This window comes from Merops nubicus, unplaced genomic scaffold (assembly GCF_000691845.1).
Source record: "Merops nubicus isolate BGI_N331 unplaced genomic scaffold, ASM69184v1 scaffold11429, whole genome shotgun sequence".
Lineage (NCBI taxonomy): Eukaryota > Metazoa > Chordata > Aves > Coraciiformes > Meropidae > Merops > Merops nubicus.
In genome coordinates, this window is record NW_008633062.1 from 701 (window position 1) to 15,104 (window position 14,404).

At 38.6% G+C, this 14,404-nt stretch overlaps 1 protein-coding gene across 1 annotated transcript in view; it reads left to right on the plus strand.

Annotated features, from left to right (window-relative positions):
- Positions 1 to 1,437: 1,437 nt before the first annotated feature.
- Positions 1,438 to 14,404, plus strand: part of VPS13D (vacuolar protein sorting 13 homolog D (S. cerevisiae)) — a gene marked incomplete at its 3' end in the record, with an annotated part of 60,815 nt that continues 47,848 nt past the window's right edge. Inside the window, 17 exon segments of the mRNA XM_008948113.1 lie at positions 1,438 to 1,534; positions 2,462 to 2,539; positions 2,776 to 2,966; positions 3,254 to 3,334; positions 4,632 to 4,748; positions 4,973 to 5,077; positions 5,403 to 5,573; positions 6,530 to 6,630; positions 7,222 to 7,390; positions 8,721 to 8,813; positions 9,520 to 9,730; positions 10,301 to 10,480; positions 10,919 to 11,049; positions 11,785 to 11,857; positions 12,364 to 12,534; positions 12,975 to 13,105; positions 14,060 to 14,192. Of these exon segments, the coding sequence (XP_008946361.1) occupies positions 1,438 to 1,534; positions 2,462 to 2,539; positions 2,776 to 2,966; positions 3,254 to 3,334; positions 4,632 to 4,748; positions 4,973 to 5,077; positions 5,403 to 5,573; positions 6,530 to 6,630; positions 7,222 to 7,390; positions 8,721 to 8,813; positions 9,520 to 9,730; positions 10,301 to 10,480; positions 10,919 to 11,049; positions 11,785 to 11,857; positions 12,364 to 12,534; positions 12,975 to 13,105; positions 14,060 to 14,192 (2,233 nt within the window).

Sequence of the window (14,404 nt, forward strand, 5' to 3'; positions counted from 1 at the left end):
AGTAGGAGGTGATGGCCCCACCTGTACGAATGCTTGGTCTTTATTACGTGGAATAAGACTGTTGTTTTTGCAAAATGTTGAGAAGTTTTACAAGTGTAAAAATCTTAAATATGTTTAATGGGAAGGTACACTTTATTACAATGTAGCTTCCCCGTGTTTTTTACGGTGCTTGTGTTTCCTTTTGCATGGCAGCAAGATTTCACTTTTCAGCCTTTAGAAAAACCCTTTCAGTATTTGCTTCATTTTGTGTTCTTTGACTGTATTAGTTAAAAGTCTTCCACTTGCCCTGTTTTGTTTTTTTTTTTCCCCAAAGAAATAAAGGCTTAAATGTGAGTGCCTAAAACCAAGCAAACCTCATTATGGAAAAACCCTTAATCTTCACATAAAATTTAAAATGTAATTCTTGAAGTTGCTGTTTTCTCCTCTCATCAAATGTAAATAAGTCTGACATTCCTGACATCTTTTGCTTTTCTCCTCCCTAGAACTCTTACATCCTCTGGTTTAGGGAAGTGTGTGGTCTTGGGAGGAGACTTTGCTAATGCAGAACTGAAGCATTTACTGCGTTCTGACCACACATGTTTTTCCTTGCCCTAATAATATGCTTGATCCTGCCCTTGCAGAAGCTCATAGTAGTTTTGTAATTCACTGGTTAAAATCTTGAACATGAGGGACTTGGGGCTTTTAATGGTCTGGTTGCCACAGACGTTGAGACAGAAATGATTGGAGAAGGGTATGAAGGGACATGTTGACAGGTATGACCAGCGTGGCTTCTCTAATGTAGCTTTTTTTCCTTCCTTGTTGCAACAATCTGTGCTATGGCTTTGAAAACCTGTTAGAGTAACTCTTCATGAGCTGATTTTCTGACTTGTATCTGATTACTTCATGCATGTACACTTCTCAAAAAAAGGGGGTTGAATAGGGTGAGTTGTTTCACAAATCTTGTAAGAATTCTACAAAAATACAGTTGAAGACTCTGAGTCTGTGAGTGCTGGCAACTTGGAGAGAACACTGGCAGCAGAAGTCGAGGAGGCCAGTACAAAACTGCTTCAACATGGAATTTTAGTCTTCCCTTTTCTGGAAGGTGATTAGATTTGCCTTCTTGGGGATCACACCAAAATGTAGTGTTTTGAAAAAGTATGAAGAGGTGAACTTAATATGCAAATGGGATTGTCAAATCTCTACATGAAACTGTTTTGAGACTTAAAGGGCGTAGCAGTAAAGCCATTTTTTAAGGTAGATGTCCAGATGAGTGTTTTTACTGGTTTTTAGGTGGATTACAGTAGGAATTACAGTGTTGACAGTATGTCAGATCTGCTGAGAGTGTGTTTCAGAGAGTCATTGTCTTCATGTTTTTTTCTTTCAGAGCAAGACTGTAATTATGAAACAGAAATCCAGAAAATGACAGCAAAACATTAGCTGCCTTCTTCTAGGACAGTCATGTTGGAAGGATTGGTAGCCTGGGTCCTCAACACATATTTGGGGAAATATGTCAATAACCTGAACACAGACCAACTTTCAGTCGCTCTCCTGAAGGGTGAGGCTTTGTTGGTATTTTTTCTGTAGTGTTTTCATACTGTGATTTGAAAAATAAGAAAAGTGTCCTAATTTTCTAGTAACTGTAAGGTGGAATAAAACCAACCACTTAATATTATTTTTAACATTTATATAAACCCTTTTAATACATTTTTTTTGCTAGCACTTTACGAGGAATAGTGAAGTTTCTTGTGTTCCTAGCTTGCTTTTTATCAATTATTAAACCAATTTATATGAGATGTTCACAAGTAAGCTGGGCATATCTTATCAGTGTGTTTGATTTATATAATATATGAATGCAATTTTTCTTAGTACTGTTCAGTAACATTCCTGTTTGAAGGCCTGTGACAGAAAGTGTTCTGTAGTCTTTACCCCGTATGTTTTGGTGCTAGTAGTTACTCCCCTGAAGACTTCTGGTTTGTGTCATGTTATGTTCGTGAGTCTTGTATTTACAGAGTCCTCAAGTCAATCTGATTTATTAAATTTACCTGATTTTCTGATTTAAATTTACCTTTTCTGGTGGTTATCTGCTGTTTCTGGAGAGAATATTTTGTAACACTTCATATCTTTTCTGTGTGTGCTTTTTGTGATGTTGAGAAAATACTTGAAGTATCTGCTTTGAAAAGACAGTGAGGAGAAGATTTCTCCTTGGCTACAATAAATTTCAGATCTAAAACCTTGCAGAAGATTACTTCTAGGTGGCCTCCTCAAATAGTCTGAGCACATGGTGTTGGAAAATTAATAAGTGTATTAAATAATCATGGCAACTGTAGCACAACTTGAAGTGGTAGGTCAGGTGTTCTCATGAAAACCTGTTTCTTTTTTTCCTTTAAAACGTGATGCTTGTCATTCTAAGCTTGTGATGTGTAAGTTGGCATTCTTGAACATAATCCTTAACAGACTTGTCTTTTTTTCTCACTTCATATAGGTGCTGTTGAATTGGAAAACTTGCCACTAAAGAAAGATGCCTTGAAGGAACTGGAATTGCCATTTGAAGTAAAGGCAGGTTTGTACTTTGCTTGTGTGTGCAGGACAAATATTTATAAACAGGAAGCATTACCTATTTTAGAAGAACCTTTACCTGTGAGTCAGAAGCCTGAACAAACGAGGTAGGCAGGTTTTTGGGTTATCCAGTTCTGTTTTAACTTGTTTGATTCTTACACCATTTTTTATTTCAGGCTTTCCACAGGGTATAAAGTATGTACCCAGGAATCTGATAGCACTTCTCTCTTGTGTACCTAGGTTTCATTGGCAAAATAACACTACAGATACCTTTTTATCGCCCACACGTGGATCCATGGGTGATATCTGTCTCAAAGCTGCACTTAATTGGGGCACCAGAAAAAAAAGAAGATTTTGATGAGGAAAGGGAGAAATTGCAAGAAAGGGAGCACAAGAAAGCCCTTCTTCTGGCACTTGAAGAGAAATGGAAAGTGAGTCATGCTTGTCTTTCATGGTGAAGAAACTGCTTGCAGATAAGCCTCCTAACAAGGAGGAGAACAAATGCATAGGGAGCCAAGTTAGAATTTGATTCACACATGCAACAGTTTGCCATTTCTGCCCCACCCCATCATGTCTTGTGTCCCACACAGCTTGGAGATACAGAAATCACTGTGTGTTTTTAATTCTCATTCACAGTACTGTCAGTGTAACAAGGTATTCTGTAACCTCACCAGTTGTTACAGTGGTGGTTAATGTTCATCCCTGTTTTCTCTTTTAGAAAGAGCAACAGCAGAAAGGGGAGTCATACTGGTACTCAGTTACTGCATCTGTAGTCACAAGAATCGTGGAGAACATTGAAGTAAGCCTCTGCTTTGTAAAGCTTTTCCCACTTGTTAAGAATTACACTGTGCTTCACATTGTGTAGTCCTTAGAGCAGAAATAAATCAAAGGCAGATGTTTGGCAGAGGACAGTCCCTTTTCAGATTGAGTCTTCGTAATTTCAGTCTTAAACTAGACCTGATGGGGACTTCTGGAAAGGAAAACCCCTCCATCCTGCTTTTACCAAAGGGAAAATACCAATGTTATTTTGTGAAGCAGTAGACAGTTAATTAATTTGCATGAAAACTGATGGGTTTTGCTTGCATTTTAATTCTTTGATTTATAAACCCACTGAAATCATAATGTCGTTGATGGAGCAGAAGAGCATGATTAGTTTTGGTAAAAAGTTGGTTTGCAGAGAAAGAAAACTCTTTGCTGATCTGTGGCTTTGGTTATTTGACTGTGTATTGCCTCTCAAACTCCTTATTTGTTCTTTTTTGGCTATTAATAAAAATCTACCATCTCTCTTCCCAAGTTTCAAAATAATTCAACACTAGTGGTTTCACTCTGTTCCTTTTTCTCTTTGGAAGTCCTAATGTAGTTATATTTTGGCAACGTTTACATCACTAATTCTTTGTGTTGAAGAACCAGAAGCTTTTTACATAAGACTTGCTAAAGTTTATCTGCTCTCCTCCATGAAAGGACTGTCCTTCATTCTCACTGTGTGCAGACTGACAGACTATATTATTGGGTTGTATTTTAACTCACTAGAGGCAACACAGAAGCAAGATACCTCAGGCTACTTGCTTTTCCTGATAAGTTTGAGAAGAATGTACTTGGTGCAGGAGCTCAAGGCAAGAGTATCTGTACTTGTCTCAGTCCTAGACTCCAAATTCTCTGAGAAACCACAGTAGCTTGGTGCTCTGGGTTTGGGTCACCTTGTATTCTTCTTAGTTCGTAATTCTGGCTCGTGCTGATGATCCTAGTACTTAAACCAAATTTGAGTCTTAGGTGGCAATTGCACATTTACCTTTCAAATTAACAGCAGGACAGCAGAATAAAGTACACTGTCTTCTGAAAATGGCTAGTTGATTTTGAGGAGGAGGGCAGGGACTAGTGGTATATGAGGAGTAGGCAGAAACAGGGAGTACAAAGCCAGAAATGAGGAATGGGATTTCTGTGAGGTTTTAATAACTACCAGCAATTTCTTGGAGAACTGCAGAAATTACTATTAAATTGCTTCAGTATTGATGAATAGTGGTGCTGTCTGTCCACTCTAATGATGTAAATGCCTGTCCCTAGTAATGTTTTTAATGTTTGTTTTTTTTCCTGTGTAGTTAAAAATTCAGGATGTCCATTTGAGGTTTGAAGATGGTGTCACAAATCCTTTGCAACCATTTGCCTTTGGCATCTGCATCAAAAAAGTATCCATGCAAAATGCAGTATTTGAACCAGTAAGTACAGAACTTTGTACAAGAATTCATGGCAGCTGAGGTGTGACCTTGCCTTTTACAGGCGTTAGTAAGTACTTAGTAAAACATAGGGCAGTTGAATAATCTTCTGGTTATTGGAATAAACTGATTCTGGGCAATTGGTATTGTTTATTGAGTATATAGAACTAAAAACTGCATGGCACGTGGGGTGTGATCTTGACTTTGTTCCACTTTTTCTACTTCAGGTAGAGAAGCTGATGCGGAAAAAACAGCTGGATGTTGCTGACTTCAGCATTTATTGGGATACCAACTGCACTTTATTGGGTGACCTGCCTCCTGGTCAGCTACAGGTACAAGAGAAAGGTTTTACATGTGAAAGTGAGGTTGTTGTTAGTCTCCTGACAATTGTTTAATTGACTTGGAATTTATTGTATCTGGTGCCTTTAAGAGCAACAGAATTTTCTGGTTTCCTGCTGTAGTGATATGATACACGTGCAACCAACAAAGCCTGTGCTGTGAAATACCTTGCTTTACCTTTGAAGAGACAACATGTTTGAGAGGTTTTTTTAATTAATTGGCATGCTAATAAAGTGTATTATAGCATATGAAATCATTGCATCCTGATCAGCGTTACATGCTCATTTCTTATAGAATAAATTTGCTTGTAACCCACAGGAAGCAATGGATAAAAGTATGGAAAGTCGTGCTCATAATTACATCATGGAACCTGTCTGCACTTCTGCTCTTCTGAAGAGAAATTGTTCTAAGGAACCTTTAAGGTCACGCCACACTCCACGGCTGGAGTGTGACATTCAGCTTGAGACTATACCCCTGAAGCTGTCACAGGTAGAGAGCAACTGTCTTCATTCAGCCCTCAATACCCAACACAGAGGCTGTTGAGAAGCAGGACACATGAGACTCTCCTGAACTCTGTGCTGTTGACCCCGTTAGGTTGTGTTGGGTGTCCAGACTGGTCAGTTCCAGACAGCATGGGTCTGTGTGTGCTGCATCACACACTGCTCTGTGTCCATTTCTGACAAAATGGCTGATTAAAGAACTTACTCCTTTATATTTTGGTTATCACAATGTCCACACATTCAAGACTGTATTTTTTTCCTTCTGAAGTGCTGCTACTATTTGTATGTCAGTGCTTCTGAAGATTCTGCTGGTAAAATGCCATCTTCAGTTATCTGTCTCTAAGAAAACAGTTCCTGCTTCAAGCAGTGAAGTGCCTGTAGGGGCTGCAAAACCAGGGTAGTGTCTGCAGCAGCTAAAGTACCAACTATTGGAGCATAAAAGCAGTACTTTCAAAAAGATTTAGTTTCAGAGGCAGCTGAAAGGTATATACTAAAGAAGCTGTTTGATTTAAAACCACACATTCAAAATTTTTTCATTATTTTCATGCAACTGATTATTGCAGATAATTACATCCTTGGTTTTTTACTATAGTGATTGGAGGGGGTGCATGTGGTGTGTTTTTTTTAGTCTATAGAGTATACAGTAACAGCTAGTGTTAGATTGATAGTCTGACATGGAAGGAGATTTCATCCTTTGTCAGTAAGGGAGACTGTAAATTAAATGCCATGCATTAACTACTGGCTGCTGGGAGAAATGTCACTAGAGAACCAAATTATGAATTATGATTTAACATTAATCTCAGTTCAGAAGCCATATGCAGGCCATTGATACAGATAAACTATGCCTGTGGTTAGTTTTTTTTGATTGGTTTGGTCTTTTCCTCCCTTTTTCATTGAAAGGACTCCAGAGTTGCCTAATTGATCTGTGCATTGTTTTACTACTAGATGCAGTACCAGCAAATCATGGGATTTTTAAAGGAACTGGCTAGAAAGGAACGACAGCTTAAATTCAGGAAGTGGAGACCAAAGGTTACGGTTACAGAGAAGTAAGTGTGTCTGCATCTGTGGTGGGGTCACTGTGAGGCCAAAAACTGTACTAGGGAGACTAGAATGAAGACAAATATAAAAAGGTAGATGATAATCATTCCAGATTACATGTTTTGTTCCTCTGTGTCGTAAATTGGTTTGAAATATTCAAATGGAATTCAAACTTAAAATGAAATTATTCTTGCCTGAGGTTTAGTTCCTTCTTTCCCAGCTTCCCAGAAGTGAAATTAAGTTGGAGGCTCTGTCCCCACGCACACACTGTGGTGGTCTGACATTTTCCTTGTGGAAAGAGCTCCTGTTAAGTTTCTTTTAGTGATAAATCAGAAAGATGGTATCAGTTCAGCCCAGGGGGCTGTGTAACCCAACATTTGGTGTCTGTGGTGTCTAACAGCTGTATGAAATCCCACTGAAGTGGTGAGACCTTTGCAGAGCACTGTTCCTCACTGTGCCCACGTGCTGTCCAGCACTGACACTTTTCCTGAGCAGTCGCTCTCTGTTTTTACCCTGAGCCTCTCCTGGACCTTTCACCAGTTTGACACACGTTTGTGTCTCTGGGAACACCAGTAACAGAGTCATCTGAACTGTTCCAGCTGCCGGGAGTGGTGGATCTTTGCTCTGAATGCCAATCTCTCGGAGATCAGGGAGCAGCGGCAGCGTTCCACCTGGGAGTTCGCGCTGCGCCGGGCCCGGGATGCAGTGTCCTACACTGACCTCTATTACTGCAAGCTGAAGGGGGAGCCACTGTCCACTGCAGAGCAGGTGCTTAGACTTCAGTCTTCTACAGTGTTGATTAACCATCTTTTGTTTTATTTATTTCACTTTCTCCAATTTAAAACCTATTCTAGTTTAGAAACGTCTTTACTTCCACTGCAGGCTGTTTTCACTGAACAGACTGTCTTCTGACCACAGCTGAGTTTTTAATGCTTGAAACCTGGGCTTGTGGGAGGTGTGTGTGTGTGCTGCAGGGTTCTCATGGCTTTGTTGTGCTGCAAAAAGCTGTCTTTTTTTGGAGTTGTAAATGGTTTTCACCAAAAATAGCATTAACTCTCATGGAATGCTTCTGTCAGTCATGACATGCTTTCTTAACTCGTGTTCTCTCTAAACTCAAAAAGCATTTAAATATCAGAAGCATTTCAGATCACCCATATGGTTGGGTAGGTAATTTGGGAAAAATGATGGCTAGCTGACAGTGTGTTTGGGGCTGCTTTGGTTTTTTCATTTTGGTTTTCCCCAGTTGATTTTAGAGTGAAGAATTTAGAAGGATAGTGCCCCTAATAATGAACCTGTGTCCTGTTTCAGAAAGAAAACCTGTGAGCCATCATTAGCTGCTTTTTATCTCTGAGTGTATTGATCCTTATTTGTTAAATCTGTTTCAGGCACTATGTGCCTCACCTCTCTCAGTTACAGGCATGATTCTATTGGTGCTTTAGGTTGTATGTAATCCTTATCTGTGTTCCTTGGACATGAACAGCAGGAGTAGGTCAGCGTGCTGGAAATTTCATAGTATCTGGCAAAGTGGGAGACTTTTACTTTCATACAGTGAGTATTGTCTTCAGCAGAGGTCTGAACTGTAATGGGCAATGCCATTAGACTGGAAAAATGCCCTTTGCTTCCTTGTTCTGTGATACATTTTTCAGACTTGGGTGAATCATAAGCCTCCACAAAAAACTTCCTAGTCAGTGCAGAGAAGACAGCATGTCAGGGAGCTGGGTGTGAGTCCTACACTGCCCTGGTTTACATGCTTCGTTTCCTCTGCTGCCTTCACTCAAGACAGAGGCTTTTTCTGCTCCTGGCTAAACGAGGCATTTTGTTAAATTAGGGTATTTTCTGTGGCATAAATTTTGTGCTGCAAGCCTTGCTTCTGATGTGTAGTAGGAGGATATAGTCGGGCAAGAAATTTTTGCTGTGAGAAGTGTTAAAATAATGTATTTTTGTAATACAGGGGAATGGCAGTATCAGTGTATTATAATTAAAGCCATGTTATTTTTTTTTCTATGAATCTTTGACTTAATGCAGAGAGGTTTGGCATGTGGTAAGCAGGACACTTTATTCTTTTACTACAGTTACTTTACCTTTTTTGTCTTTTCAGGCAGAAATGCATCGTATTGAGGAAGAGCAAACTTATGAAGAGTTGAAGATACTCTATGAGATAGTTCACGATAAATTTCATGACCTAGCTGAGGTGAGGAACATTCTGCATACAGGGTAATATTTGGAATCCTAATGTGAATTATTCTGAGATGTTGTGTTCTGTTCTGCTGAGGAGTGTTGGCTTTGATTTGGAAGGGTGACATTAATGCTAAAATTGGAAACTGCTCCGTTCATGAAGTGTTTACTGTTGTGTCACTTGCACAGTGAAATCTTTTGTCTAGTCATATGATCTCCCTCAGTAGTGTCCCTGCCAGGACCCCTAAGGCAAGTACTCTTCCTGTTAAAAACAGAGAGTGGAGGTATAGGTCTGTTATGAGTCTTTTCCCAGAATAAACACATGGCAGAAGTGAGCCTCATGTAAAGGCTGTCTGAGCACTCTGGCCTGCAACATGAACTAATCTCCCTAGCAGTACAATGTCATCTCTTTTTCAAATACAGTTGCTAAAATTTAGAGAGTTTTATGGTGTCAAATGACTTCTTATTTGATTTTGTTGTTTCTAGACTAATATTTAAATAATGCTGTATGGCTTCCTACATGAATATGCAGCAGTTAACTGATGATATATTTTTTAGTACATGAGAGCAGCAGGAAAATATTGACTGAGAATATCACTGTTGGTCTACTGAAGAGTGCTGAGTAAATACTGAATGGATTTGTATTTTATTGTGATGTTTTTGTACTTTTGTGGTATTTTTTCACCTATCAGCAGTAACATGTCTTTAATGTTCAAACACAGAGTGTTAAAGAGCCATTTCCAGATTCCCCTGGAGGTTCCCCCACGGCAGAACCCACACAGAGGAGTAGCACTGGAATGCTGCAGTATCTCCAGTCTTGGTTTCCTGGCTGGGGAGGCTGGTATGGATATGCTCAGCAACCATATGAAGGTGAACCTTTTGAAGGGCTGCTGCCAGACACAAAGGAACAGTGGAATCCAGAAGACATACTGGGTATGGAAATAGAGGGGGTTTGGTTTCTTTTCCATACTATTAATGCTGCCCTAGTTAGATACCTGGTAAAGGTGAACAGAAGCAGCTCTTTGCTTCCGTGCTGTGAAAAGATTGTGTCACCTGATGCAGCTAGGCAGCAGAGCCTGTCTGAAGCTTAACAAACTGTTAAAAAATCTTAGTGGCTGGTGTGCCTTCTTATTTCTACAGTGATATATGAGTACATTTGCTTCCACTGTTACAGATATTTATGGCAAAGAGCTTTGGGACATTTTCTATCCAGGTGGGTGGGCCCATGTATTCTGCTGTGACTGGGTATAACAGGACTGGATTATTGGGGTCTTTGTAAATTTAGGCTTACAATACCTTAACTGAAGTGGAACAGCTCTACAGAATATTCAATTTAGTTAAGGAAGAAGTTATAGCTGCTTTATTCTTTGTTTCTTTTTTTCTTCCCTAGAGCTGGGGAAAGCTTTATTTTCAAACTAAAAGGATATTTTTTTTCTTCAGTAGCCTTCCACGAGCTCAACTTAGTTCATGTGTTGTTTTGTTGTTTTTTTTTTTTTTAATTAGGTGCAGATTAATTTTTTGATCCTGCTGCAGATGCTTCTAGCATGAACACCTTTACAAAGAGAGATCATGTTTTTGCTAAATTAAATCTCCAGTTGCAGGGTGGCTCTTTCACTCTGTTGCACAGGAAGAAGAAGGTTGTGTATGCTGAGGAGACTGCTTTCATGCAGCTGGAGTTTTCAGGTATTAAGTCAAATTCTGTTCTTTCTCAAAAAAGACCACCATATCTTGGCCCACCTTCAGACCTTCCTTTTTTTTTTGATTCTTTAAATTCCTATACTGAAACAAAATTCAAAATGAAAATATGAAACCAGCTTGTGGAAATTTATTTATCAAGTGAAAATAAGTTTCTCTCTTCAGATGTGTCAGTAATTTCAACATAGAAAGCTAATTTTAGACGTTGTAATATGTGAAAGGAAGACAACTATAGAAATACATGCCTCACAACCCCTGTAATGTAGTCCAAATTTCCATGTTTAACTTTCTAAATAGAAATAAATATATGTGAGCACTTCTAAAAGACCTGTTTGTTGGACTATGTTTTTTTTATCTGTAAAATTTAAACAAAACCTGTGCTGTATACTAAAGGAAATAAAAGCATTTTCTGTATTTATATTCCAGGTGTAAAGATTTTAGCAGAATCCCTTCCTCGCAGAAATTCTTCCCTTCTCAAAGTTCAGCTGGGTGGTCTTTTTCTGAGGGATTTGGCAACAGAAGGGACCATATTTCCTGTTCTTGTTTTCCCGAATCCTGTAGGTGAAAAAACCTCTTTAAGTTACTATGTAGGATGCATAAGTGTGTATGAAAACAGAAGTATTCCAAAACTCGACACATGGTTATTCTTGGTTTGTGTCTTATCCCAAAAAGAGAACACCAAAGGCTTGAAGAAGCTTCCACCAGTTCAACATAATTTTTCCCTCCCTTTCCAGAGATGATCCGTAGAACTCCTCGTTCTCTGCTCTGTGTGCTTGTAGCTGTAATGTTACAGTTGTGTGTTGGGAAGAGGATAGTTTGTTGAACAAGATTTGACTTTTGGAACAATCAGATTGTTCATTTTCATAAAGCTCTCTGGTCCAAGTAGGGCTTTATTTCACCTATTGACTGCTACACTGAAAGCTAAAATAGGGACATTTTTTTCTTCCTAATGAGTTGCTGTAAAGATTTCAGATACCTCTTCTGAGTGAATGAAAGTTGAATCTAATTCCATGAGAATTTCTCATGCATTTTGTGCTTTGTAATTTGTAGAGAATTGATTGAAACATCAGACTTCAGTCCTGCTACAGGGGCAGATAGCATTAGCTTCTCAGTTGTACTTCCTTCTCTTGTTTGACTACATCAGGGAAAAAATGTATATAATCATCTCAGACAATGCATATAATTCACCTATAAAGTGAGCGTAAGACTAATACAGAAAAGACTTTTGTGCTTATATCAGGTGGCTTGGCTGATCTTATCTAAACAATCTTTTTCTTTTAAATTCTTATCAGCAAAAAGAGGTTGGCTGCATGTCTTCCTTTGGACTCCAAAGTTTGTCCTCAGAAATGACTAATCAGAGCACTGGTAAAGATTTCATTTTATGTTTGATGATAACAGGCATATGAGATAATTCCTGCAAACCAGAAGTTTCAAAACTGAGTGCCTAAAGTTTGAATTCATGCAAATGCTTTTTACAAATGGTAAAGATAAAGCCACAGAAGCTTTGCTCAGGCATAAGGGTGCGTGCAAGCTGACTTTAAAGAAAGTGAGTCAGAAGGAATGTATTTTGTGACAATGGGAGTTGCACTTGCTCTTTGTCTTGGTTTAAGAAACAAGAAAATTGCTGGGAGTTCAACATTAGGACCTCAGTTCTGAAAATGTTTTTGTATATACAAATGTGATGAGTTCTGTTGACTGTAGAAGTTGATGATATTACTTGCTTTTCTGTTACAGAAGAATTTTCAGACAGGCACTACTTTTCTAGTAGTACCAGTTAAAAATTAATTATTGAATTCTTTGGGGTTTGTGTTTTGCTGTTGTCCATTTGTGTATTCTGGGGGTTTTACAGCTGCTTTTTGTAACTTGCTCAGTTGCAGATCCTGATGCCCCAGTCTTTGAGATGCTCTACGAAAGAAATCCCATCCACAGCCATTTTGAGAGGCGCCTGGAAGTCAGTACCAGACCTCTAAATATTATTTACAATCCACAAGCCATTAAGAAGGTAGCTGACTTCTTCTACAAAGGAAGAGTTCATACCTCAGGTTAACATTTCATGGGTTTCATTTCTGGTGGGGTTGGTGGTATTATGTCTTATCTTTGATTTTTACTTATTTTCATTCTTAGAAATATAAAGCATTAATCCAAGAACCTCCAGTTCCAATTGAAATTAATCAATATTCTGTCTCCGTCAAATTTAGTTAGCTCAGGTTGAAGGTCTGTCAAATAAAGACCAGAAAAAGGGTTGGGAAGTGGCTTTTTTCATGGGATTATTTGGTTTGTGCTTAGACACTTTTTTTTTCCTCCTACGAAGCAGCCTGGTGTGTAGGTATAGCCAATGACTTTCAACTGCTGTGTTTTCCTGTCCCATGTTTTACTGCTCAAATGTAAAATAGATATTTTTCTTTTTTCTCTTTTATTTTTTTCTTGTTTCAATAACAATTGAACAAAGTGATACCTAGTCATTTCTGTGTCTCTTGTGCAGGTTTTGGTTATCAGTCTGAGTTAGAGGCAAGAGTGGCTGAAGCTGCCAGAAGACAGTACAACAAGCTGAAAATGCAGACAAAAGCTGAAATCAGGCAAACTATTGATCGTTTACTAGTAGGAGACTTCATTGTAAGTTTTTGCCCCCAAAATGTTAATGTAGGCTTTTTTCCCATATGTTTTAGGTCTTCCCATTCTAAAGAGTGGGGGATTTTTTCTTGTTTATTTCTGTGGTGGTCTTTTTAAGGAAGTGGGGAGTTTTGTGTATGGTATTGTAGTATTACTTTTTGTAATATTACTACAAATTGTAGTATTACTATAATTGTAGTATTTATTTTTCTGTTAAAGGAGCCATTCTTGTGGTGCAGGCCTATTGTGATTAATGGCAGAGTGGTATTTTTCTGTCTTGACCCTGTTACTGAGATGACTTCATGCCAACTTGTTGACTCCAGTGTGTATCTGAGCTTTGTTACATCATACTTACTAAATTTGGTGTAACTTATTTAAAGCTTATTTTATAATTTAAAAATTGTTCCACCTTTATTTGGGTTTTGCTCATTCTTCAGTTTTCAAGTAACATTAGTGTACCTGTCAGTATCATTAGCCCCTAGCTCTGGAATTAGCTGTATTGATGCAAGGTAGTTTTCTGGTTTTGGTGAAATGAAAAATAGTTGTTCTGAATAAGTCATAGCTTGATGTTTGATAAAACATTCCAACATGTGTTTTGTTTATGGTTAGCCTTGATAAGGGTTTATCTGACCCAGTGTCATGTAAAAGGTGGGTGCCTTCTCTTAGCTCTGCAGGTAGATTGGCTCTTCTCAGGTTAGAGCTGAGGAGTCCCTTTGGAGAGGGATTCATTGCACCTCTCTTAGTGTGGGATGTTTCACCTGCTGAAAATGTCTCTTCATTGTGGTGGGAGGCTGTGGTGTAACCAGCTACCAGACATTAGTGTGGCTGTGGGTTGTGGCAGGTCAGCTCTTGGGTGAAAAAGTGGTCAACTAGGTTGATTCATCTGACACGACTTCTTTTGTATGTGAGGGGAAACTATTTCTTATGGGCTATTGTGTCTGTCTTCTTAACTTCCAGGAAAACAGCAAAAGCTGGACAGTGTGCCTTGATATTTCTGCCCCTCAGGTGATCTTCCCTGATGATTTCAAATGTGTGGATCCAGTGTTAGTTGTTGTAGATCTGGGAAGAATATTACTTACCAATTCTCAAGGTATGATCTAGAATAATTGCAGCTTTCCTTTTCTTTCCAGCTTCTCCCAGAAACTTTTGTCTGTGTAGAAAGTAGAGATGTCTTAAGGTTACTTTCCCCTGTAGATGTGTAGAGTTTCACATAATAATTTGTGATAATTTTTTGATCTAAAGAATTGCATAGACAGAGTAATGGATTTTATTATTTTTTAACGATTAAAAGTAAATCTTGTA